The sequence below is a fragment of the Schizosaccharomyces octosporus genome, assembly GCF_000150505.1.
Source record: "Schizosaccharomyces octosporus yFS286 unplaced genomic scaffold supercont6.2, whole genome shotgun sequence".
In the NCBI taxonomy this organism is placed as follows: Eukaryota; Fungi; Ascomycota; class Schizosaccharomycetes; order Schizosaccharomycetales; family Schizosaccharomycetaceae; genus Schizosaccharomyces; species Schizosaccharomyces octosporus.
In genome coordinates this window covers 282,417-301,979 of record NW_013185620.1, presented here as the reverse complement: position 1 = coordinate 301,979, position 19,563 = coordinate 282,417, and the positions used below count along the sequence as shown (strand labels likewise).

The window sequence follows — 19,563 nt, the reverse complement described above, 5'->3', positions numbered from 1 at the left end:
GTTATAAGAAATTAATAATACTTCAGCATATTAGTTATCCATCTGCTGAAACAAAAATTGTGCGGTAGGTAGATTTTTCGTTCGTAGTCTGACATTGCTCGTACATTCTTCAAACACCTATAAATACCATGCAATACGACTAGCTATAATTTAGAAAACAAAAATCATAAGAAAAGGTTGATTAAATAATTGCTCTACTACAGTTTATTCATATCGCAGCATGTTTTCATTTATTTACCAACGCAGTGAAGAGAGATATGGTAATTACTTTTGCAAGGTAGAAGTAACTTCGTTATACATAATGAATTAAGGAAGAAGTTACACGTAAATAAATGTATGCATTCGCCAGTATGGCACCTATTCAATTGAAAATACCAAAAACATCACAAGTAAGGAAATGAAGAAATATTTAGCTAACGGATCGTAGAAACAAGACGAAGGTTCGCGGTGGACCATATATCACATTGAAGTATGCTTTCCCAATAATTTACGAAGAATCGTCTTTCGAAGATTCAGCGAATTTGTTAGTTTAGATGAAAAAATCCGACCTTTTGATGATATGGGAGCGTTGCCGAATCTTCCTTCTAAGTCTTGGTTTCAGTCAACTGTGACAAATGAAGGATTTCGTGAATCTCGTCGAGTAGCTCTTCAGGGGTATATAAAAGCATTAAATAAAAGTCCTTGGATAGAAATGGGAGAAGTTAAGAGTTTTCTAAACTTAGAAAATAATTTTGATAATGCCTCAAAAGAAAGTAGCCTTGGCCCTGTTGAATGGATGCAATTGTTTCATGAATGCAAACGTGATTTGCATGCTTCAAGGGTTGACTTGCTTTCAAAAAAGAACAGCACCATTTATGGGCAGAAAAGAAGCGTATACAATGCGAAGAGGTCAATTGATCTTCTATTTTCTTCACTTCATCGTCTCGAACAAATGAACGCCGTTGGTTCTGGTGAAGTGTTTCGCAGACGTGATATGTTGGATAAACTTTCTTCAGAGCTTTCATCGTATCAAAAATTAATGAGGAATTTAACACGGCCTGCGAGCCCTCCCGCATCCTCTGCCGAAGTCACTGCTAGCTCCAGCCCAGGTTCACCATTCAAGCCTATATCGTCTTCATCCGATCAACAGAATTCTCTTCGTTCTACTCCTTCTTCGAATCGCGTTTTAGGTAAAAACCACTCACAGGAGACATCAACCACCAGAAAGCTTGATAATGTTGGTCTTTACCAACTACAAAACCAAGTATTGACGAGTCAAGATACTCAAGCGGAAGCATTACTACCTTCGATTCAACGACAAAAGGAGATTTCGATGGCAATTAATAACGAAGTCATCGAACAAAATGCCATGCTGGATGATGTAGCGCATGGAACCGACAAGAACCGTAAGAAAATGCGCAAAACGAAAGATCGTCTTCGTCAATTAGGCTGAAGCAAAAGATATGGGGTTTATTTATTTACTTATTTATTTGAACGCTAATATCGTTTTACTTATCTATCACCGAGCTTCAAAGGAACCACAATGGTTTAATGATGATATGCGCCTTAATCTATCCATTTCATTTTCTCTTATTTTATGTGAAGAACAGTTTCATCCCTTTCTTCGTTTTAATAATTTAAATTTCCCCATATTTGATGTATAATGTCTGTTCGCCAACCGGTATTTCTGTTTAACATTTTGTTTCACGATTTTAAAATATATTTTTACATAATATAATTTACTTTAAAACTATCAATCTGAATTTCATTTTTTACTTTTAGATGATGCTTTTTCCATAGATTAATATAAGGAGAAAGCGTTCCAGTACCCAAAATACTTGGGATTGAATCAAAACACTTGAACGCTGGTAAAAACTTCAAAGGCATGGAGATTTCAAACGATGGGAGTCAAGATTCGATGAATATCGACAAATTTGAAAATGTTAAAGAAGAGGAGTCTATTTTGCCAATAGCATCTGATCAAGTCTCAGAGGAGATTGGCAAACCTCATGTAGAGGATGGTTTAACACCAGAGTCATCAAAAGTAAAGCAAGAGGAGCCAAAAAGTCCTGAATCCTCAAGCACTGAAACAGACACAGAATTACAAAAATTAGGATCAACAATTCCAAAGAAACAGGCTGGTACAGTAACTCGTAAAGGACCGCGAAGGACAAAACCAGGGTCTTCTATAAATGTAGATTTCGAAGGTCCTACTTATTGTCTTTGTAAAGGACCTGATGATGGTAGATGGATGTTGGGATGTGATGGCTGTGAAGATTGGTTTCATGGAGAATGTGTCAATATTCCAGAGTCTTACGATGAATTGACAGTTCAGTATTTTTGTCCCAGTTGCACGGCTAGTGGTCATGGTGTGACCGCATGGAGAAGGAAGTGTAGGCTTCGGGAATGCTCAAAACCTGCTGAAGCCTCATCAAAGTATTGTTGTCATGAGCATGGTGTCCTTTTCATGCGATCTAAACTTAAAAGTATGACACTTGAGCCTTCCTCCTTAAAAACATTAACTATGGTTGCAGATAACTTTGAAGTATTCCGTAATTTTGGCAGCCAGGCACCTTCCTTACCAGAGATAATTCTACCAGAAAACGTCTATGCGTTTGAACGAACCAATCTAGAAAGCATTGAACAGAGTTTGTCAACAATGCATGAGAAAGTTCGTTTTGCTCAAGAAAAAAAGCATTTCCTTCAGCTTGTGAAGGATGCTTCACGAACTCTTGTTCAAGAGTTTAAAGAAAAAGAAGGGTTGAAAAAGGATATTTGTGGATTTGATAATCGCCTGTTAATGAATGATAAGGACTTAAAAAATTTATGGCAATCCATATCTCCGGAAGCTCCTATTACAGAACTAGAGCAAATGCTAGAGCAAATGCAATGTACCTCTGATTGCATCTGCTTACAGGAAAAGCGGAGGTGCTTAAAACATGCAAATTGGCAAATTATATTTTCAGAGGATATAAACCAGGAGGAGAAGGGCTTGATGCATAAATTAGAACAAATGGAGACTGCTAAGCAACGTCTAATAGATCATCAAAAGGAAAGAGCAATACTGGATGTCGAGCATGAAGGCCATCCGGAGTTTCATCGCTCCCAAATATCAGCGGAAAGAATGGAAAGACTTTTGCGATGAAATGAGAATAATGTATTGGAAATTTTGGAAAGTGGCCCTGATTGATGCCTTTCAAAAGCGAATTGGGACAACATCATTATGAAATTTACAAATTGAGAAACCTTGTTTGTCAGATATGAGAATACTAGCTAATTCTACTGAACAAACATTCTTTCTTTCAAACATAATTCTTAAATTCTTGAATTCTTGACTTTTTGGATACCCAATATCTCATTGTACTTCACTATTGTCGTGTTCAGTAACGTCACACTGAAGCATTACACCAGCTCCAAAGAGAATATCTTTGAAATATTCAAAGTTGTATTTTCCGTATGCCATTTTGGAACTATGACATTGTTATCTACTTTGCCGATAATCTACTCAGCTTCTAATGCTGCCAGTTGGTCGATGGCAGTCTCTCCTTTTTTGGAGCAAGCGAGCAATGTGAAATTGCTTCTTTCAGGAAATATAGGATTCTATGAGTTTTATGTCGACACAAATCCGTTTGTCAGCGGGCTAATTCTTGCGTTCATGATTGGGGTTTTCCTGTGGGCAGTATCAGTCCAAACGGGAAATATGTCTCAAGTCGATCGCGCATGGCCAATTTTGCCAGCTGCTTTTTCCGTCCATTTTTTGATCTATGGGACATTGTTTAACATTGCTTCTCGTCGGCTGATGATTATGGTGTTTTTGCAATTGCTATGGAGTGTTCGATTAACATATAATTATTATCGAAAAGGGGGATACAAGCGAGGATCTGAAGACTATCGATGGGTTACAGTTCGTCATAATATGCCGCCTTATTTATATCCTATCTTCCATTTTCTTTACATTCATATAATTCAAACTCTTCACTTGTACTGGCTTGCTTGTCCTACATATATTGCGATGGTAGCAGGAAATGCACGATCCTTTGGGTTATTGGATTGCGTTGCCTTAGAGTTGTTTATGTTTACGTTTGTAGTGGAAATTATTGCTGATCAGCAGCAATGGGATTTTTACCAAGCACGAGAGCTATATAATAATAACGAAGAGATTCCAGGGCATTTGAATTTTGAGTTGATGACACTAGCAAAAGGTTTTAATACAAACGGTCTCTTTAAATGGTCGAGACATCCGAATTTTTTGGCTGAACAGGTGATTTGGTTCGTTTTTTATTTTTTTGGAGCGCTTGCCTCAAAGACTTGGATTAACTGGACGATTTTAGGACCTTTGGGGCTTGTCGGTGTGTTCCAAGCGTCGACTAGACTAACGGAAATGATTTCTGTTAAAAAATATCCCCTATATTCATTGTATTCCCAAAAGGTTGGTAGATTTTTTCCACGTCTTGATGGCTCCCACTGGGAACCAATTGATGAGGATGCTTCTCTAAAAACGGACTAAATAATGCATAACTAGTCCCACGTGACAAGCATTCGTTAATGAACGTTGAAAAAAGAAATTTATTTAATTCATTCTGTCTCCAAGATTTACGGAGCAAAATTCAAACAACCCGTTGTGATGATCTATGAAAGGCATGGCTATTTATTAATATATAAATTGTTTGTGAGAATATGAATCAAAAATTCTAATAGCTTCACGTTTGTATCTGGTTCGAAAAGTACTTTATTTTTTTACCTTTTTTTTTTGTTCATTATCAAGTCTCTCCACATTTTCACAAGTTTTCTAAAATCCATAGGCCCTCAACTAAGGGATTATACCTCAATGTTGACACTTTTTAAAACTCAATCCATTAAATCAATCCGTCAAACCGATACCTTACCCTTGCGTGAATTTTTTTTCTTTACCCTTTATTGTGATCACTGTATGCCAACGCAATTGAAGAAGGATTCCTGCATGGTCTATTCTTAGTCATGAGAGATCCGACGAAACACGTAGACTTTCACCATAAGCTATACTATACTGTTACTGTAACGATAGGTACAAAATGTTTGACTGTAGTAATAATATGAGTTTATCGTAAAACAGCATGGTTTCCGTTACGTTAGCAGTAGAAAAAACAAAAACTAAGAGATTATACGGATATAAAACTTTTAAAACACTTAAATAAAGAATTTTTAATGGAAAAGAAATTTCCAAACTTCCAGCTTTTCTACTTTGAAAGTAGAGAATTATATGTAATTACGAAAACCTACGTTATACATACTTACAGAAATACGTTGTACTTTGTTAATGACCTCACTGAAAGGTCATAGACGGTTGCTTACATACGAGGTAAACAAGCAGGATACTTAAAATACTTGTCGCATCATCCGTCTGCATACACCAAAAAAAATTCCCTAGGAACTATTTCAAAATTTCCTGATTTCAGATTTCAGATTTTCGACTTTGCGGAATTTTTAACTATTCACATCGCTTTTAGGAGGTCAGTTTCCCGCAAGGACCTTCTTTTTCGGGTGTAATAGGACTTACCCAGAAAACTCATCTTATATCTTCTAAAAAAGCCCTAAAAGCTGTTTAGTTTTTCTTTTGTAAACACGATATCGGTGTTCTACTATATCAAGTCCGAGGTTTTACCGAATATTCTGTTTGGAAAAACGTTTAAATCAATATTCTGTAGGCTTTATTTTATCTAAGTCTGTGGGTATACTATACTCAGCTATTCCTATCTTTTTTTTTTTTTCTACTAAAAAAAGTCTAACAATCGGAACCAAAAAGAAACCTTGGTTTCTCTTCCATTTCTTTTGTTTCTCTAATTTCCTCTCTAGTCGTTCCGGAGTTTTTTGCTGCTCATTTCTAAGTTGATTGCTCTGTTTAATTTATTTTCTATTTTCCGGCGTTCTACAAACTTTTTCCTTCGTTAGTGTTTGATTCTTTCATTCAGGCTTTGTTGGGACGGACTACGCTCGTTGTTGTTATACTTTGTTTTTATTTTTTTGGATTCTCGTTTGGATATTCCTAATTTATTTTTAATAATTCATTCCTGGTCTAATTCACTTCTTGTTCCTCCTTTTTAGTGGTTTTATCGGACTATAAACACATTGCGTCGTTATTATATAAAACCCGCCTTTGATTCGTTCTCTGGTTCATTAGTTAGCTCTTTTTTTTTTTTCTTCTTTTTTTTCGACAAGAGATTAGAGTTGGATTTCCTTTAATACGCCCTACGTTATTCGCTAAATGGCTCCTCCACCTAGTGCTACTTTTTTTAATCGTAGTTTTTGGAAAAGAATCTTTTCTAATGCTAACCAAGATGACACCTCTAGTGTAAAGAATGCTGATGATTTGGAATTACAACATCATGCTTTACACAAGAATGCCTACGACGAGGATCTAAGAACTGATCCCAACACAGTATTTAATCGTAAAAACCTTCACGTACCTCGCGTACTATATCTTTTAATTTGTGCAGTTGGCTCATTCATCATTTCCGGGGGTTTGGAGTTCGCTATCGCTTATGGTATGTATAAAAACACCATAGACCGTGTTCGTCTATGGCGCCTACCCGATACGCTTTCTGGTGACTTGGCTGTCACCAATTTTGTCCAAGCTGTACTTACGTATTGGATAGAATCTGCGTTAGTACAAGCTGATTTACGCTCAGGGCTTGTAAAGCCTCTTTATCTTGGTCGGTTTCCAAGAAATACTTTTATGCGAGAGATATTGCGTGCGAAGCCAAAGTATAACTTTCATTTTATAGTTTTCCGTTGGATAGAATGGATGGCTTTTACTGGTTTACGTGGTTTGTTTTGGTCTGTTCCTCTTTGGTTTTTGCTTTGGCCTGCTTCAATCGGCATTCTTACTGCACCAGGACAGCATTCTGGTAACGATTACTTTTACAATAACTATCCTGCTCCTCAAATAATAAAGCTTATATTTGGTGGTGTCCTGGGTTTTGTTTTTACTCCATGGATTGCGTTCTTACATATGTATATGTATGGTCACTACCAGTACTTGGATGATCATCAAAATCAGGCGAGTGGTATTAAAGACTTGGAATCACAGAGGAATGCATCTGTTTCCGCTATTAGTTCTGGCTTCGGTGCAGCAGCTGCCGCTGGTGGTGCTCGTAATGTTAGCAATAATAATGTTGCTTTTCCTCCTTCTTCGGAATATAATGCTAATTCAGAGCGTACCACCGCCGCTCCCACATCTTCTGCTCCTCCTGTGATAAATCATTTCCCTACTCCTAATCCCAGAAATGATTCTGGGATCACCTCTCTTGGAAGATCAGCTTCTGATTTAAACACACCTCAAGACTCGAGCATGATTAATTTGGGACCGAAGGCAACGGGTAATGCGTTTGCAGATCATCAACCTCATCCAGTGTTAAGTACTCACACAACTACCATGTACGATACTTCTGCACCTGTCCCTGCCGATCATGCTGTTCATCTAAACGATGAAAGGCTGTACGATTCTCTTGATCACTCGCCTGACTTCCAGTCACCACCTTTTGAATCAATCATGTCACCAGAGATGGTACATCGTACAACTTTTACTAATGAGGATTTAAACAGGAACAACTCGATACGATCTCACGCTCTTAGCAGCGCTTATGATAGCTCTGACAATGATGGTTTTTCTTTAGTTACGGCTCCCAGTATCGCTCAAACCTCTTCCGCTGTGAATTCGGCTACACCAAGTGTGAATGGTGATGCCAATGAAGAATTATCTGATTCTGCTTCTACTGACACAAGCGTAACAACCAAAAAGCCATAGTGTTGTTCACTTGTACATGCAGTTTCTATAATTGGTTGAATTTGGTTTTTGGCAAGGGGATTTAAGAAAATAGGATACTTAGTTTGGTACGTTGCTTTTCGTTCTCAAAAATACGTTTCGGGTTTGCAAACTTAATGTGGGATAATGGTATTATTAATAATATAGACTGACTGTTTTGTTTGTTTTCTATTTTTATAGTTTTTAGATTAATATATCAACTAATAGTCAGTAAAAAGTTTGACATTTTAGCGGGCATAGGCTTGTACGATATATAGCAATCTGTGAGATAAAATAAGAAAAAACAACTTTACTGAAAATGATAAGAGTTTACTGTATCGAATACTCAATATATATATGATTTGCCAGCTGTTAAATTATTTTTACAAAATCTCAGTTATACGTGACTAACTTTTAAATCTATCTTTTCCTACAATGCAATCGCTTCAATTTACGCATATAAAGTAACCTCAACGACTGTAAAAAGCTAAATCATTAAATATGATGTAGTATGTGCTTTCAAACTATTTGAATTTAGGGAATGTATACTGATTAAAAATGAAAGCTGTTACAGTTATAAGACCGAAAAAGGTAACGGTTGTAAAATCAAAAGTAGAAGGCCGAGAATAGAGATTTAAAAACTTAAGCCAGATAAAAAATATAACAACCGACCACTAACGAACACGTATTCCATAACAGAAAGACCTAACAGCCATAGTCAATCAATTCAATTATAGCGTTGTGCTTTAAAGTCCAAAAAACCTCCAAATTTATTAACAGCAGAAAAAAGACAGCTTACAAGAAAACGAAAGGCTTCTGTCTCGCAACGAAGAACATGACTAGTTTTATCACATAAATTAACATAGGTAAGGGAACCATTAATAATAAATAAACTCATAACCTTTAGCCATTCAAATTGAACATGTTTGCTAATTTATTCTCCGTTCGCGTTCTGTAGCTTGCTGAGCTAAAACAGCCTCATCGTCATCCTCTACCAAATCAAACTCTATCACGAACATAATAGCATTTTCATCTTCGGTTTCTCGCATCATATATCGAATAGGTTGATGACCGTCAGCATTAAGATGCCTAAAAACATTCAATTTAATTGGACCAATATTCAAGTTAAACTTATTAAAATCCATATGAGGAGAGAAGAAGCTCATGCAATAAACAACATCTTTATCGTAAAAAAAGTTTGCCCTGTTTTCCTCAGAACTTGAAAAATACTTCCTCCTATCTTTGACAGATCTGTGCTCTCCAAAGATGAAAGAATTATCTTCAATTGGATCAACTTTTGGATTGGCAAATCTAAAAGGACCAAGCTGGGGATCAAGAGAATTCGATTCGGAAGGAATATGTACACAGGGTTTTGGAATTTTTGATTGGTGAGATGCTGTTCGGGAAGGCACAGGCTTTACAGGCTTCTTTGGCACACTCAAGTGATTGTCAGCATCATTCGTATTTCCATTCCTACTGCCCTGCAAATGGTTATCAGATGACATATCGAGAGACGGCTTTTGTAAAGTATTTCTAGGCTTATCCTGCTCTGCCTTAATAGCCGGCTTGGAGGTGCTACCATTGTTTTCACCTGGTGAAGTGTCCTCATGAAGAGGGGGTAAAGATCCTGTTTCACCACTAACTTTGGGAGTAGATGAAATGGAGCCTTCCGGTGAAGTCAAGGTAGAAGGGGAAGAGCAAGGGCGATCGTTAGATAAAGAATTTCTTTGAGGTACGGACTCAATTTGATGTCTACCTTCATTCTTATAAGAGTCAACACCAGGGTCAGACTCGGGATGATCCAATTTACTTTGATTATGATGATGATGATGATGATGGTGTTTATGTAAAGACCCAATACGTATCAGTTTGTCTAGCGAACGGCGAGGTGCAGACATCTTCTTTTCATTTTTAGAGACAGGCGGAGGAGACATACTAGACATAGAAGTACGTTGTGTTTCCGGTTGAGAAGAAGATTCTTGCTTAGAGCTCTTACTTCCTTTTTTCGAACGCAAAGACATCCGTTTAATAATTTTTGGCGTAGAGATTTTGCCAATGTGTAGATTTGGATGTGTAATCCTATGAAAAGGATCCTTATTTTTAGGTTTTCTAGGGTTTTTTTTATCGGATTGCATTTCAAGAGCTGTGAAATAGCGCTGCAAATCCTCTTCATTTCCGTCATCAAAAGAATTATCATCATCATAAAATTCATTAACATAACCATCCCCATCCAAACTCGGCTTATGCAAAAGACCCACTTGCTGAACATGAACACTAAAGTTTTTGTGACGATTGGTAATAGGTCGATGCAAAACAAGTTCATCATCATCACTATCTGCATCTTCACCAGATCTACGAATAGCTGATGAACCAACAGAGTCTGCTAGTGACTGTTCAGGTACATTCTGTTGTCCCTTTTGTGATTCATCAACTTCCGGTGTATGAGGAGCCAAGTTCAGATGTGAAAACCTGGTGTTATTGTTAAAACCAGCAAAACTCCAATAGCGATGGCGGCCCTTTTGATAAGCTGTAGTGTTACCGGAATCCGACGACACCAAGCTTAAATTATCATGATCCGTCCTGGAAGGATCGTTGGTATGCGGAGGGGACAATTGTGAACCAGTGACGGTTATTGGAGGAGGTGTATTAGTTTTAAGATTCGATTTGCTGACGGAAGATTTAGTGGGCGAGGATATGGGCGTCTGCGGATCGTCGTCTAAACTTTCACTCATCTCTGGTAAAGAGTCTGTGTCAGATTCTTGCGGGTCTGCTTCCACTAACGAAATGACAGCATCGTCCAAACGGCTAGGCGCTGGCCAAGCGGAAAGTGTGTTAACACATGCAACAAATCTATAACGTTAGTTTAATATTCAGATAATACATAAGAAATTGAGTGACAACCAAGAAGAAGAAGAGACTAAGTACGCATAATCATAAATTATTTAACATAGCATTTTCATTAACGAACCACTTTCGCTTCTCCCCTTGGTATAAGAAATTCCTATTTCCTCTTTATACTTACGGAGACATAATATAAGGTGACTTCGCAAATTTGTCATAGTAAACAGCTGGATCAATATACTTGGCAATTCGCATTCCGGCACGAAAAGCGCCTATATGAGGTTAGCAAGACTTCTATATATGCGAGAACAAGCAGGATACTGAGTGCTACATCTAACCGGTAATTGCCCATTCAATTCTGCCGGTTAAGAGCAATTTTAATGATGGCTACTGACACCTGCTTTTTCTTTGTTTTGTTTGTTTGAATGACATACTTTCTGGAAATGTAGAGATCATATGATCAAATTGCGTGCCAAATATGACTTGATTGCCGGTGTACTCTTTCTTAAAGCGACCTTCAGCTTGGATTTGAAACTTTCTTGAACGACCGCGAAAATAGATAGAATCTGCCTTTGGTGGGCTACCATCAGGTGTGACACCGTCAAAGTCGCGGACCCGAACCAAAATTCTACCGACCCAATATGGCCCATCTACTTCTGTCGGCCGTCCTTCATGATTCACCCAAGCAATTTGCGTATGCCCAGGATCTGGGCCTACATTGACCTTTAATTTCATTGTTACGGGTTATTCCGCCCTGTATCCTCTCCAATTTCTGTACCGTTTGAACTGGACTTGAGGATGTTGGCTGAAGGTAAGTTCCGACATCCTCTGCCAGCGACGTAACAGCTTCCATATACTGCTTGTGGTTGTTGATGTCCTTATTACAAAGCAACGTACTCGTACGTTATCGTAATGTATAACCTATTTTTCTTTAGAAACAAGCTTTGTTTTTGGCTTGCATTGCTTTAAGTTTCAAATACGCACTTGACCTTACAGTTCGGTAGGATAAATAAGCTATATGTTTATTCACTTCACAAAAATTATGAGATGTAGTTAGTAAAGTAAATACGTTGAAATTGCAATTCAGTTTTGCATGGAATCAGTTCTCACTCTGCTCTTACTACTTTTTATAACTCTGCTAAGCAATTTTGGGGTTTCTCAATGAATTTTCTCTGTCAATTATTGTGATAGCTTTCCTTTAAGAATATCGTTCTTACTTGTCTTGCCTCCATATAAATCCTTTTTGCTTGTTCTTGTTCCATGCGATTTCTTTCTCAAGCTCTAATCCATTATACAGCAAACATGTCTAGTATACATCAATACTTCTACAGTTCTCATTTAGCATTGTAAATCCTTTCCTTCCGTTCACACTTCTACAATCTGTCTTTACTGCATTCTAAGTTTCCTTCTTTTTCAACTAATAATTTAAATATTAAATAGCTAGCTAGCCCTCCATGCTGCCAAAAAGTTTTACGAGTTGAGATGGATTGAGCAAAATCAAATAAGTTTCCCATCTAGTAACGAATCAAATCGTCCTCAAAAGATAACATCATGTATTTTAAAAGAACGTTGACACGTACACTAGTAATTATTAAGTATTAACTATGTTCGCGCAACCAACTAAAATACTCCATCGACAAAATCTGATGCAACGTAAGCATGCTTAAGTAATAATTAATGATCCATTATCAGGAATTTGTTCTCCCTACCATTACGAGAATAAACTTGAGCAATTCACACCGGATTAGAAACAGCAGAGGAACTAATTCCATACTTGACTTAAAACATGACCATGATGGTCTTCATTGTTCTTTGAAACAGCCTTCTTGTTGCTTGTTTAAGCAACTTGCACAGCAGGTTGTTGATCAGTTGATTGCAAAGTGGCGGGGCCATCAGTAGCATCGGGGTCAATACGAGCGATACGTTCTTCACGGACATGGGGATGAACGTTAGGATCGTTCTCGGCCATTTCACTAGTATCAGAATGAGTATCGTTCAGTTGAGCAGTGTTGAATTGAGTCATTTGTTGAACGGGCATGGGCTCACCTTGAGCCTCGTATTCATTCCAGGAACGAGTATCACTTTGGAGATCTTCGTCTTGCTGAGGCTTGGCAAAGTTTACTGGAGCTTGGTTACTAGGGACCCAGTTGCTAAGAGATTGCTCAGCATCCATAACAATTTGGCGAGAAGTCTCATAACCATCATAAGCAGGACGGGCCTCACCAGGAGTAACGGGGGTATCATCGATCAAGTTCAAGAGGTGACGACCATAAGTGGAAATCAAGCCAAGCTTCTCGGCATGCTCGTGAAGAGCATCCAAATTGTAAACCATGGCTTGCTTGAACTTCTCACGAGTGGTGTTGGAAAGCTGTGCTTCGGCTACCAAGCAAGCAGCTTCCTCACGAACAAGCTCTTGTTCCATTGTAACCAATCTGGGAGATTCAGGGTCCTTATGCTTGAGCATGTAGATTTGGTCCAAAAGCTTTTGCTTCTTCTCACGAGAAGGTTGAACAGAAGCCTCGATATTACGAATGGACTTCAAGGTAACACGGTATTGGTCGTGACGATCGATCAAGTAGTTCTCCAACTCGGCAACCTCGTAAAACAATACACCAAGCTTGTCAGTAACGTCACTGATGTCGTCGTCACAGTCTTCACCCCAGTAAGACAACTGACGAGCTGCATCACGACGACCACGAGTGACTTGGACCATGCTGGTCATGATATTCTTCTCCATCTTCACCAAAACAGCTAAACGCTTAGCCAAGTCGGGGGAAAAGTTCACGGCTTGGTGAATACGCATGGAATGACGGAAAGGAGCAAAAGAACGGCCACTACGAGCACTAGAGACAGGAGGAGGTGGGTTCACCAACTGAGATGCCGTAGGGGCACGCGCATTTCTTAAAGAATAGGAACGCTGCATTTTCGCTATCCCAAATAAATATTAGTTCAAACGATTAATGGGTATTATTGGTATTAGATGAAGAAAGGGAATCAGTATCCTGTAATCAACAAAAAGACAAAAGATCAGTACGAGATGTTCAGAAATCCAAAGTTAAATGAACGTATAACTTGGATTACCAAAATAACTTTTTCGTTAAACGACTTTGGTATTTTCAACGTTTGTTGGAAAGTCTCAGCTGTTTGAGGTCGTGCGTTTATATAACTTCTGGTTGAAGGGAAAATGATATCATCGATACTGTTCCAAAGTGCAGCAAAGCTTACCACTCGTTCATCTGAACTTCGTCCATTACATGAGGTCAAGAAACGTCATACGCGGTTTACGCATATATAAACTTCCGAGTATGTTTCCCTAAATCATACATATACCAGACTTATAATATATAATTATAGAGAGGATTTGACAAATAAAAGAGCCTTGTTCTAAATATAGCAATAGAAAATTAATCGTAAGAAAAATGGAAGCCTGGCAGTTAAAGTAAGGTATATATAGAGCTATTTTTAGTCATATGTATTTTGAAAGAAAGAGAAAGATATAAGAGATAGAAAAATCGAGTTAAAAATCATACCAAAAGCATCAAGGAACCTAAAGCCCAAAACCAACATTGGGCTTAATGAAACGTTTCTGATCACTCTTTTCAAATTTGATTCGCAAACAAAGAAGAATATGCTTTTCTTTTCTTCCAAAAAAGAACACTTATTACTCTCTTTTTTGTTTGTTTGTTTATACCATTCTAATTATTTCTTAGTATGGCTGTAGACGGTATGACACCAATCCTTCTCTTTTATTACATATTGAAATGGGGATTCGGTAAAGTATATATGTTCCACCAGACTAAATTATGTAGTCATCAGATATCCAACATGATGTATGTTTCTATAATTGTTCAAATATGAAAAAGCAAAGCTTCTCACCTTTCCACCGGGGAAAGGAACGTAGTAGCGAGAAGAACGCCCGCAAAAAAATAAAAGAAGGAAAAAGAGGAATTTAAACAAAACCAAACCTTTAACTGAAAATCAAAGATAAAACAAATAAAAACAAATAAAAAGGAACAGAAATAAAATAGATAAAAAAGAGAAAACAATAGATCCCATACTAAAAGCAAACCGTTCTCCAATGCCTAGATTAAATAATCCACATTTTCTCTTCAAGTTAGCTTCGCTTCATTCTTTGGATTTGTTCCAATAAATGCGTTGAGATATCTGTTCCCTCAGACCAAGATGACATACTTTTTGAAGGGGAATGTGAAGAGAAAGCAGTCGAGGGCTTATTGCTAGTCGGAAAAAGCGATGGTCGTGAAAATGCCGTTGGCTTTTGTAGCATTGATCCTGTAAGAGACTGTCGTACTGGAAGTAGTGTCGATCGTCGAGTAGTTCGTGAAGGTTCGTCGGGTACCCCGATATAACTTTTTCTACCATTGGGTAAATTTGTCTCATCTTCTCTTTTAATTGCACTTTCCATTTCTTTCGAATCAATGTCCATAGAATTCTCATCTGCAATGTCTTGCCGGTGTTCTAATTCTAACAAGACCTCCTGTAATCGATTGCTCAACCGGTTCACTTCCTCTTGCAAAGACGCGAGCTTTGAATCTTTTTGATTAACCATTCCTTGATAATTATCAAGATGTTCGCGTAATTCGGCGTTTGTGATCTGAAGATCATTAATTTCTCTAAATAGGCGTTCTCTTTCCAGCGCATCCTCTGTTTGTTGAACTTGCCGGATGGCTTTCTCTTCCCTCAAAAGATCCAACTCAATTTTTTCTGATAATGTAATGGTTACTAAATTCGACGTACTTACTCCACCTTGCTTACTTGTGGGGGAAACGTGCTCTTTTATTGTGGATTTCGTCAGGAGACTTGGATGGGTCTTTGTTGACAAGCGATTTGTTTCTACCTTTTTTGTCAACGTCGGGGTCGAAACTTCGTTTGTCTGCTTCATTGAACCAATTAACGCTGGTCTGGGAGCTGGTTTTAATGAAGAATTGCTTATTCTATGGTTCATGGCTTGGGAACGAAGACTAGAAGATAATGACTTCACCGGGGAAGACCTACGAGACGGAGATTCTTCAGGTGCATTTGCCTGTATGGGAGCCAGAGGCGAGGACGTAAATTTGGGAGATAATATTGGTTTCACAGGTGACGGTTTCAAAGGCGAGGCTACCCGAGGAAGTTTTGGTTTTGGAGGTTGATTGGGATGTGCAAGTACCTGAATGTTTTCTGAAAGTTCAATTACCTTCTGCAATCTTTTTGGGTCAAGTCCGACGATGTACTTGGATAGGATTGCTTGTCCAAACATTTGCATGAGAGTGGCCAATACCTCCGTGGTCGCTGTCCGAACAGGTTCAAAGGTATCATTAACTAGAACCAAACATCTGTTGCACAACATTTCCAGAGAAACTCTTGGAGGACACGACTCTGTACGTTGTAGACAATGAGTAAACCAATGCAATGTTTCTGTCTTTACTTGGGGGTTTTTATGTCCCAAAAAATCTAGCGCTTGGTCAGCGAGTTCGTTGAAGCCACACGCTTCAAATATTGCGTTTGCTGCGTCAAACAGAACGTTTACTAATGAGGGTTTTCTCTCTTTGAATCTTTCAAATAATGGAAGAAATACGATGGGTATGTAAGGAGTTTCGTTTTTCTTCAGTGCATTTGAGACAGCAATCAACAATTGCGCACCGGTTCCAACGACAACCACATTTGCATCCCTTAATGATTTAGCAACGATTCGAAATAATTCGTCGTAATCCCCTTCTTGGTAGCATGGATATTTACATACTTCCAAAAGGCTATCTAGAGCTTCTTTGCGGTCCTTCCATTTGGGCGAGGACAAGGCATTATAAAATTCTGGAGTTATTTTAGAAAGAACGTCAATGGGAGCATCAAATGATGACGGCTTTGTGGGAGAACAAGAAGATCGAGACGGTTGAGGGATGTTTAAGGTCGGTTTTACCGCACGGGAATTCCCAGGGGCACTACCCAGCTTTGGAATAGGAGGATGGGAAGATGCTTTTTGATCCATTGGACTAGGAGATTTTGTAGCAGCAGATATGGATGAACGATTGCTGGTCGCCGCGGGAGGGTTTAAAACTAAGGGAGGAGCTAAACGAAAGAGTGACTCGAGATCGGATATTTGTACGGGTTTCAGGTGAGGAAACAAGTTTACTTTAAGTGAATCACCCACCCAACGGTAAACCTGGACGGCAAGCTTAGAAGCTTCTTGACGTACATTTTTATCTGATTGAGCAAACAAACCAGGAAGAAGTTTATATAAATGAGAAGAAGGGATGGTAGGTATACCGAATTTTTCAATAAATAGGCAGAGTTCCTTAATGGAAGCGATAGCTTGTTTTGGGTGTTTCACTTTACAACTACTCAAAAGGCCATCTATAACTGCATCCATAGCGCCAGCGCCAGTTAAAAGTAAAAGTGCCTGATGAGTAAGATCTTTGATGGACGGTCTTGGCGAAGGGAGACATTTTTCAAGCAACGAAGGAATAACAACTAGCTTTGAACTAGAGATACCCTTTCTTCGGGATTTTTCAAAAAATGCGCAAAGGACTTTTAATGCGCATTCCTGAGTAGAAACGTTACTATCGCAGAGTCCACGCTTCCATAAACCAGGGTCTTGGATCCAAGGCTGAAAGCACGGGTCATTCTCATCAGAAGCCCTTGAAAATACAGCTAATAATTCTTCATATGCTGTTAGTCTGTTTTTCCATGCCTAGATGCTGTTAGTATATAGTAGAAGAAAATATTGTCATCGAAAAAGAAAAGAAATTCACATTCAAAGCAATAAAAACAATAAAATATTCTATATATATGAATGTTATGGTGCTTCATTGCATGAAAATAAACAAATCAATGAGCAATCATGTATTTTTTAGATTCAGCTATGCTCTGCTTTTCATCTATTCATATATGCTTCTACAAGAATTACCTTTTCTGAAATTTGATTCAGGATCCGTTCGTTAAATTCGTCTATATCCATTTGTTCAGTTCACGCAAGATACCCTACTAAAAAGGAACGCTTTCATTAAGAGTTTTAATAAAAGAAAGACATATAAGAATTATGTTTCAAATAGAATAAACCAAGCAAGTTGGGTTCTCCAGGTCTTAAGAGTCGAGTCGAACAGTGGAATGAAGTTGAGTAACATTGTTCTCCGACCAAACAAGGCAGGAATTGAATGTAAACAAACCACGGCTTCCTGTAACATCGAATTTTTGCAAAAGAGCGTCTTCTTGTTCTTTAGCAATATATTTCAATGATTATTAGTGATTTATGAGTGGAAGTAGTGCAATATATGAAAACGACGACCTGACCAGAGTTACCGTACAGTTTCGACCATGTACAAAGAAGGGAAAACTACGTTTTAAAAGTTTATATACTGTCTCCCACATCTAATGAGCATATGAAAAGGTTCCGATCATATCCCAAATGTTCATAGGCAGCTTACCCTTAAAAGAGACACCAACCCCGTAGTTGTCTTCAGAAGGCAGTTTCAATTAGTTCATCGGGTTTCTTTTTCCTATAAACTTCTATTTAGTTTAGCCCATTAGAAGAAAAAGATTATAGAAATTATTATAGTACTGCTACGTATATTATCACAGAAAGGTACTTAAGAAGGCTGTGTACCCTTCAGCTTTCTCCTTTCCCTCCCTCTTCAGCAATTATGTTTGAAGGTATAATTGATCTTTTGGCAAAAATCACTGGAGCAAACGTGCCTGAATGGTCGTTTAAAGACATTCCTAATTTACACGGCAAAGTTGCTGTCGTAACAGGGTCTTCTGGTGGAATTGGCTACGTTACTGCTTTAGAATTGGCAAAGAAAGGCGCTAAGGTTTATTTGGCAGGTCGCAGTGAAGAAAAATACGTTACGGCGATTAAGAATATACGTGAAGAATGGAAAGACGCATACGTCGTCTATTTACATATGGATTTACTCGATTTTGAAAGCGTCTATCGAGCTGCAGAAGTATTCTTGGCAAAGGAAACCAGGCTGGATATTTTAATCAACAACGCTGGTATCATGTTTGGCAAGTATCAGTTGACAAAGGATGGTTATGAAAGACAAATTCAAACAAATTATCTATCACCTTACTTATTTACATACCTTCTTATTCCAGCATTGCGCCGTGCTGCAGAGTACTCAAGACCTGGTGATGTGCGTATCGTGAACGTTTCCAGTATTGCCTACATGTTCGCACCATATAGTGGAATTTACTTCCCGGACATTAATCTTCCTTACGTTTTCGGAGGAGAACAGACGCGTTATGGACAATCAAAATATGCCAATATTCTTCATTCACAGGCTCTTGCCAATCGCTTAGAAAAATATGGAATCTACTCTGTTAGTTTACATCCAGGTATCGTGAAAACAAACCTTTTTGCGAACGTTCCGGGATTGATGCAGAAGATATTAAGAATGTATCCTATCAATCGTGCTGTCTTAGATCCGGTTTGGGGATCATATACCACGTTGTACGCCGCCACGAATCCCATCATTTCTGAACAAAAGTTGAATGGAAGCTTTTATCGAGCCATCGCTCAAAAATCAACTTGCTATCGTAGCCAAGACCCTGCTCTTGTGAATCAATTATGGGAGTTTACCCACAGAATTTTTGAGAAGCTTCATTATCTCCCTTCAAATGACAATTTCAAGTAAGGTTTTTCTCTTTTGTTTACTTGTTTACAAAGGTTATTGATGTTCAATTATAAGTTATCAATTGAACGCTGCACTGAAATTATCTGTAAGCTATGACATATATGAGCTAATACTGTTTATTTCCAACAATGCTCTGCAACTTCCCTGACACTAAAAGGCATCTTCGGCATGCCACATAAGTTTACACTAGAGATCATTTTAGGATAAAATATACACTTATTTTAAATGATAAAAAACACAAGAAAAGCCACGACCATATAGTTGTAGCAGTATTTAATGAAAGCATATGTCTTTATGAAGCCCAATGTTTTTGGTGTACATAAATCTTCGACAAAA

At 38.2% G+C, this 19,563-nt stretch overlaps 8 protein-coding genes across 8 annotated transcripts; 5 read left to right on the top strand and 3 right to left on the bottom strand.

Annotated features, from left to right (window-relative positions):
* Positions 1–338: 338 nt before the first annotated feature.
* On the top strand, positions 339–1,693 carry SOCG_03768 (vacuolar SNARE Vam7). Its single transcript, XM_013163678.1, has 2 exons — positions 339–389; positions 428–1,693. Exons 1-2 carry the CDS (start codon positions 351–353, stop codon positions 1,430–1,432), a joined length of 1,044 nt encoding a protein of 347 aa, XP_013019132.1. The 5' UTR covers positions 339–350; the 3' UTR covers positions 1,433–1,693.
* A 171-nt stretch (positions 1,694–1,864) lies between these two features.
* Positions 1,865–3,124, top strand: SOCG_03767 (Set1C PHD Finger protein Spf1; the record flags this gene model as incomplete). Its single annotated transcript, XM_013163677.1, has 1 exon — positions 1,865–3,124. The coding sequence occupies one exon, from the start codon at positions 1,865–1,867 to the stop codon at positions 3,122–3,124; it is 1,260 nt and encodes a 419-aa protein (XP_013019131.1).
* A 327-nt stretch (positions 3,125–3,451) lies between these two features.
* Positions 3,452–4,486, top strand: SOCG_03766 (steroid oxidoreductase superfamily protein; the record flags this gene model as incomplete). The annotated part of the gene is made up of 1 exon (XM_013163676.1): positions 3,452–4,486. One exon carries the CDS (start codon positions 3,452–3,454, stop codon positions 4,484–4,486), a length of 1,035 nt encoding a protein of 344 aa, XP_013019130.1.
* Positions 4,487–5,336: 850 nt separating this feature from the next.
* Positions 5,337–8,083, top strand: SOCG_03765 (uncharacterized protein). Its single transcript, XM_013163675.1, has one exon. It carries the CDS (start codon positions 6,221–6,223, stop codon positions 7,760–7,762), a length of 1,542 nt encoding a protein of 513 aa, XP_013019129.1. The 5' UTR covers positions 5,337–6,220; the 3' UTR covers positions 7,763–8,083.
* Positions 8,060–11,405, bottom strand: SOCG_03764 (DUF1769 family protein). The gene is made up of 3 exons (XM_013163674.1): positions 11,035–11,405; positions 10,782–10,872; positions 8,060–10,609 (listed from the first exon to the last, which is right to left on the bottom strand). Exons 1-3 carry the CDS (start codon positions 11,333–11,335, stop codon positions 8,689–8,691), a joined length of 2,313 nt encoding a protein of 770 aa, XP_013019128.1. The 5' UTR covers positions 11,336–11,405; the 3' UTR covers positions 8,060–8,688.
* Positions 11,406–11,914: 509 nt separating this feature from the next.
* On the bottom strand, positions 11,915–13,747 carry SOCG_03763 (protein kinase inhibitor). The gene has a single exon (XM_013163673.1). The coding sequence runs from the start codon at positions 13,521–13,523 to the stop codon at positions 12,438–12,440; it is 1,086 nt and encodes a 361-aa protein (XP_013019127.1). The 5' UTR covers positions 13,524–13,747; the 3' UTR covers positions 11,915–12,437.
* SOCG_03762 (microtubule-associated protein Dis1) lies at positions 13,682–19,319 on the bottom strand. Its single transcript, XM_013163672.1, has 3 exons — positions 18,946–19,319; positions 17,502–18,905; positions 13,682–17,285 (listed from the first exon to the last, which is right to left on the bottom strand). Exons 2-3 carry the CDS (start codon positions 17,550–17,552, stop codon positions 14,715–14,717), a joined length of 2,622 nt encoding a protein of 873 aa, XP_013019126.1. The 5' UTR covers positions 17,553–18,905; positions 18,946–19,319; the 3' UTR covers positions 13,682–14,714.
* Positions 17,689–19,532, top strand: SOCG_03761 (short chain dehydrogenase). Its single transcript, XM_013163671.1, has one exon. The coding sequence runs from the start codon at positions 18,235–18,237 to the stop codon at positions 19,225–19,227; it is 993 nt and encodes a 330-aa protein (XP_013019125.1). The 5' UTR covers positions 17,689–18,234; the 3' UTR covers positions 19,228–19,532.
* Positions 19,533–19,563: the final 31 nt, after the last annotated feature.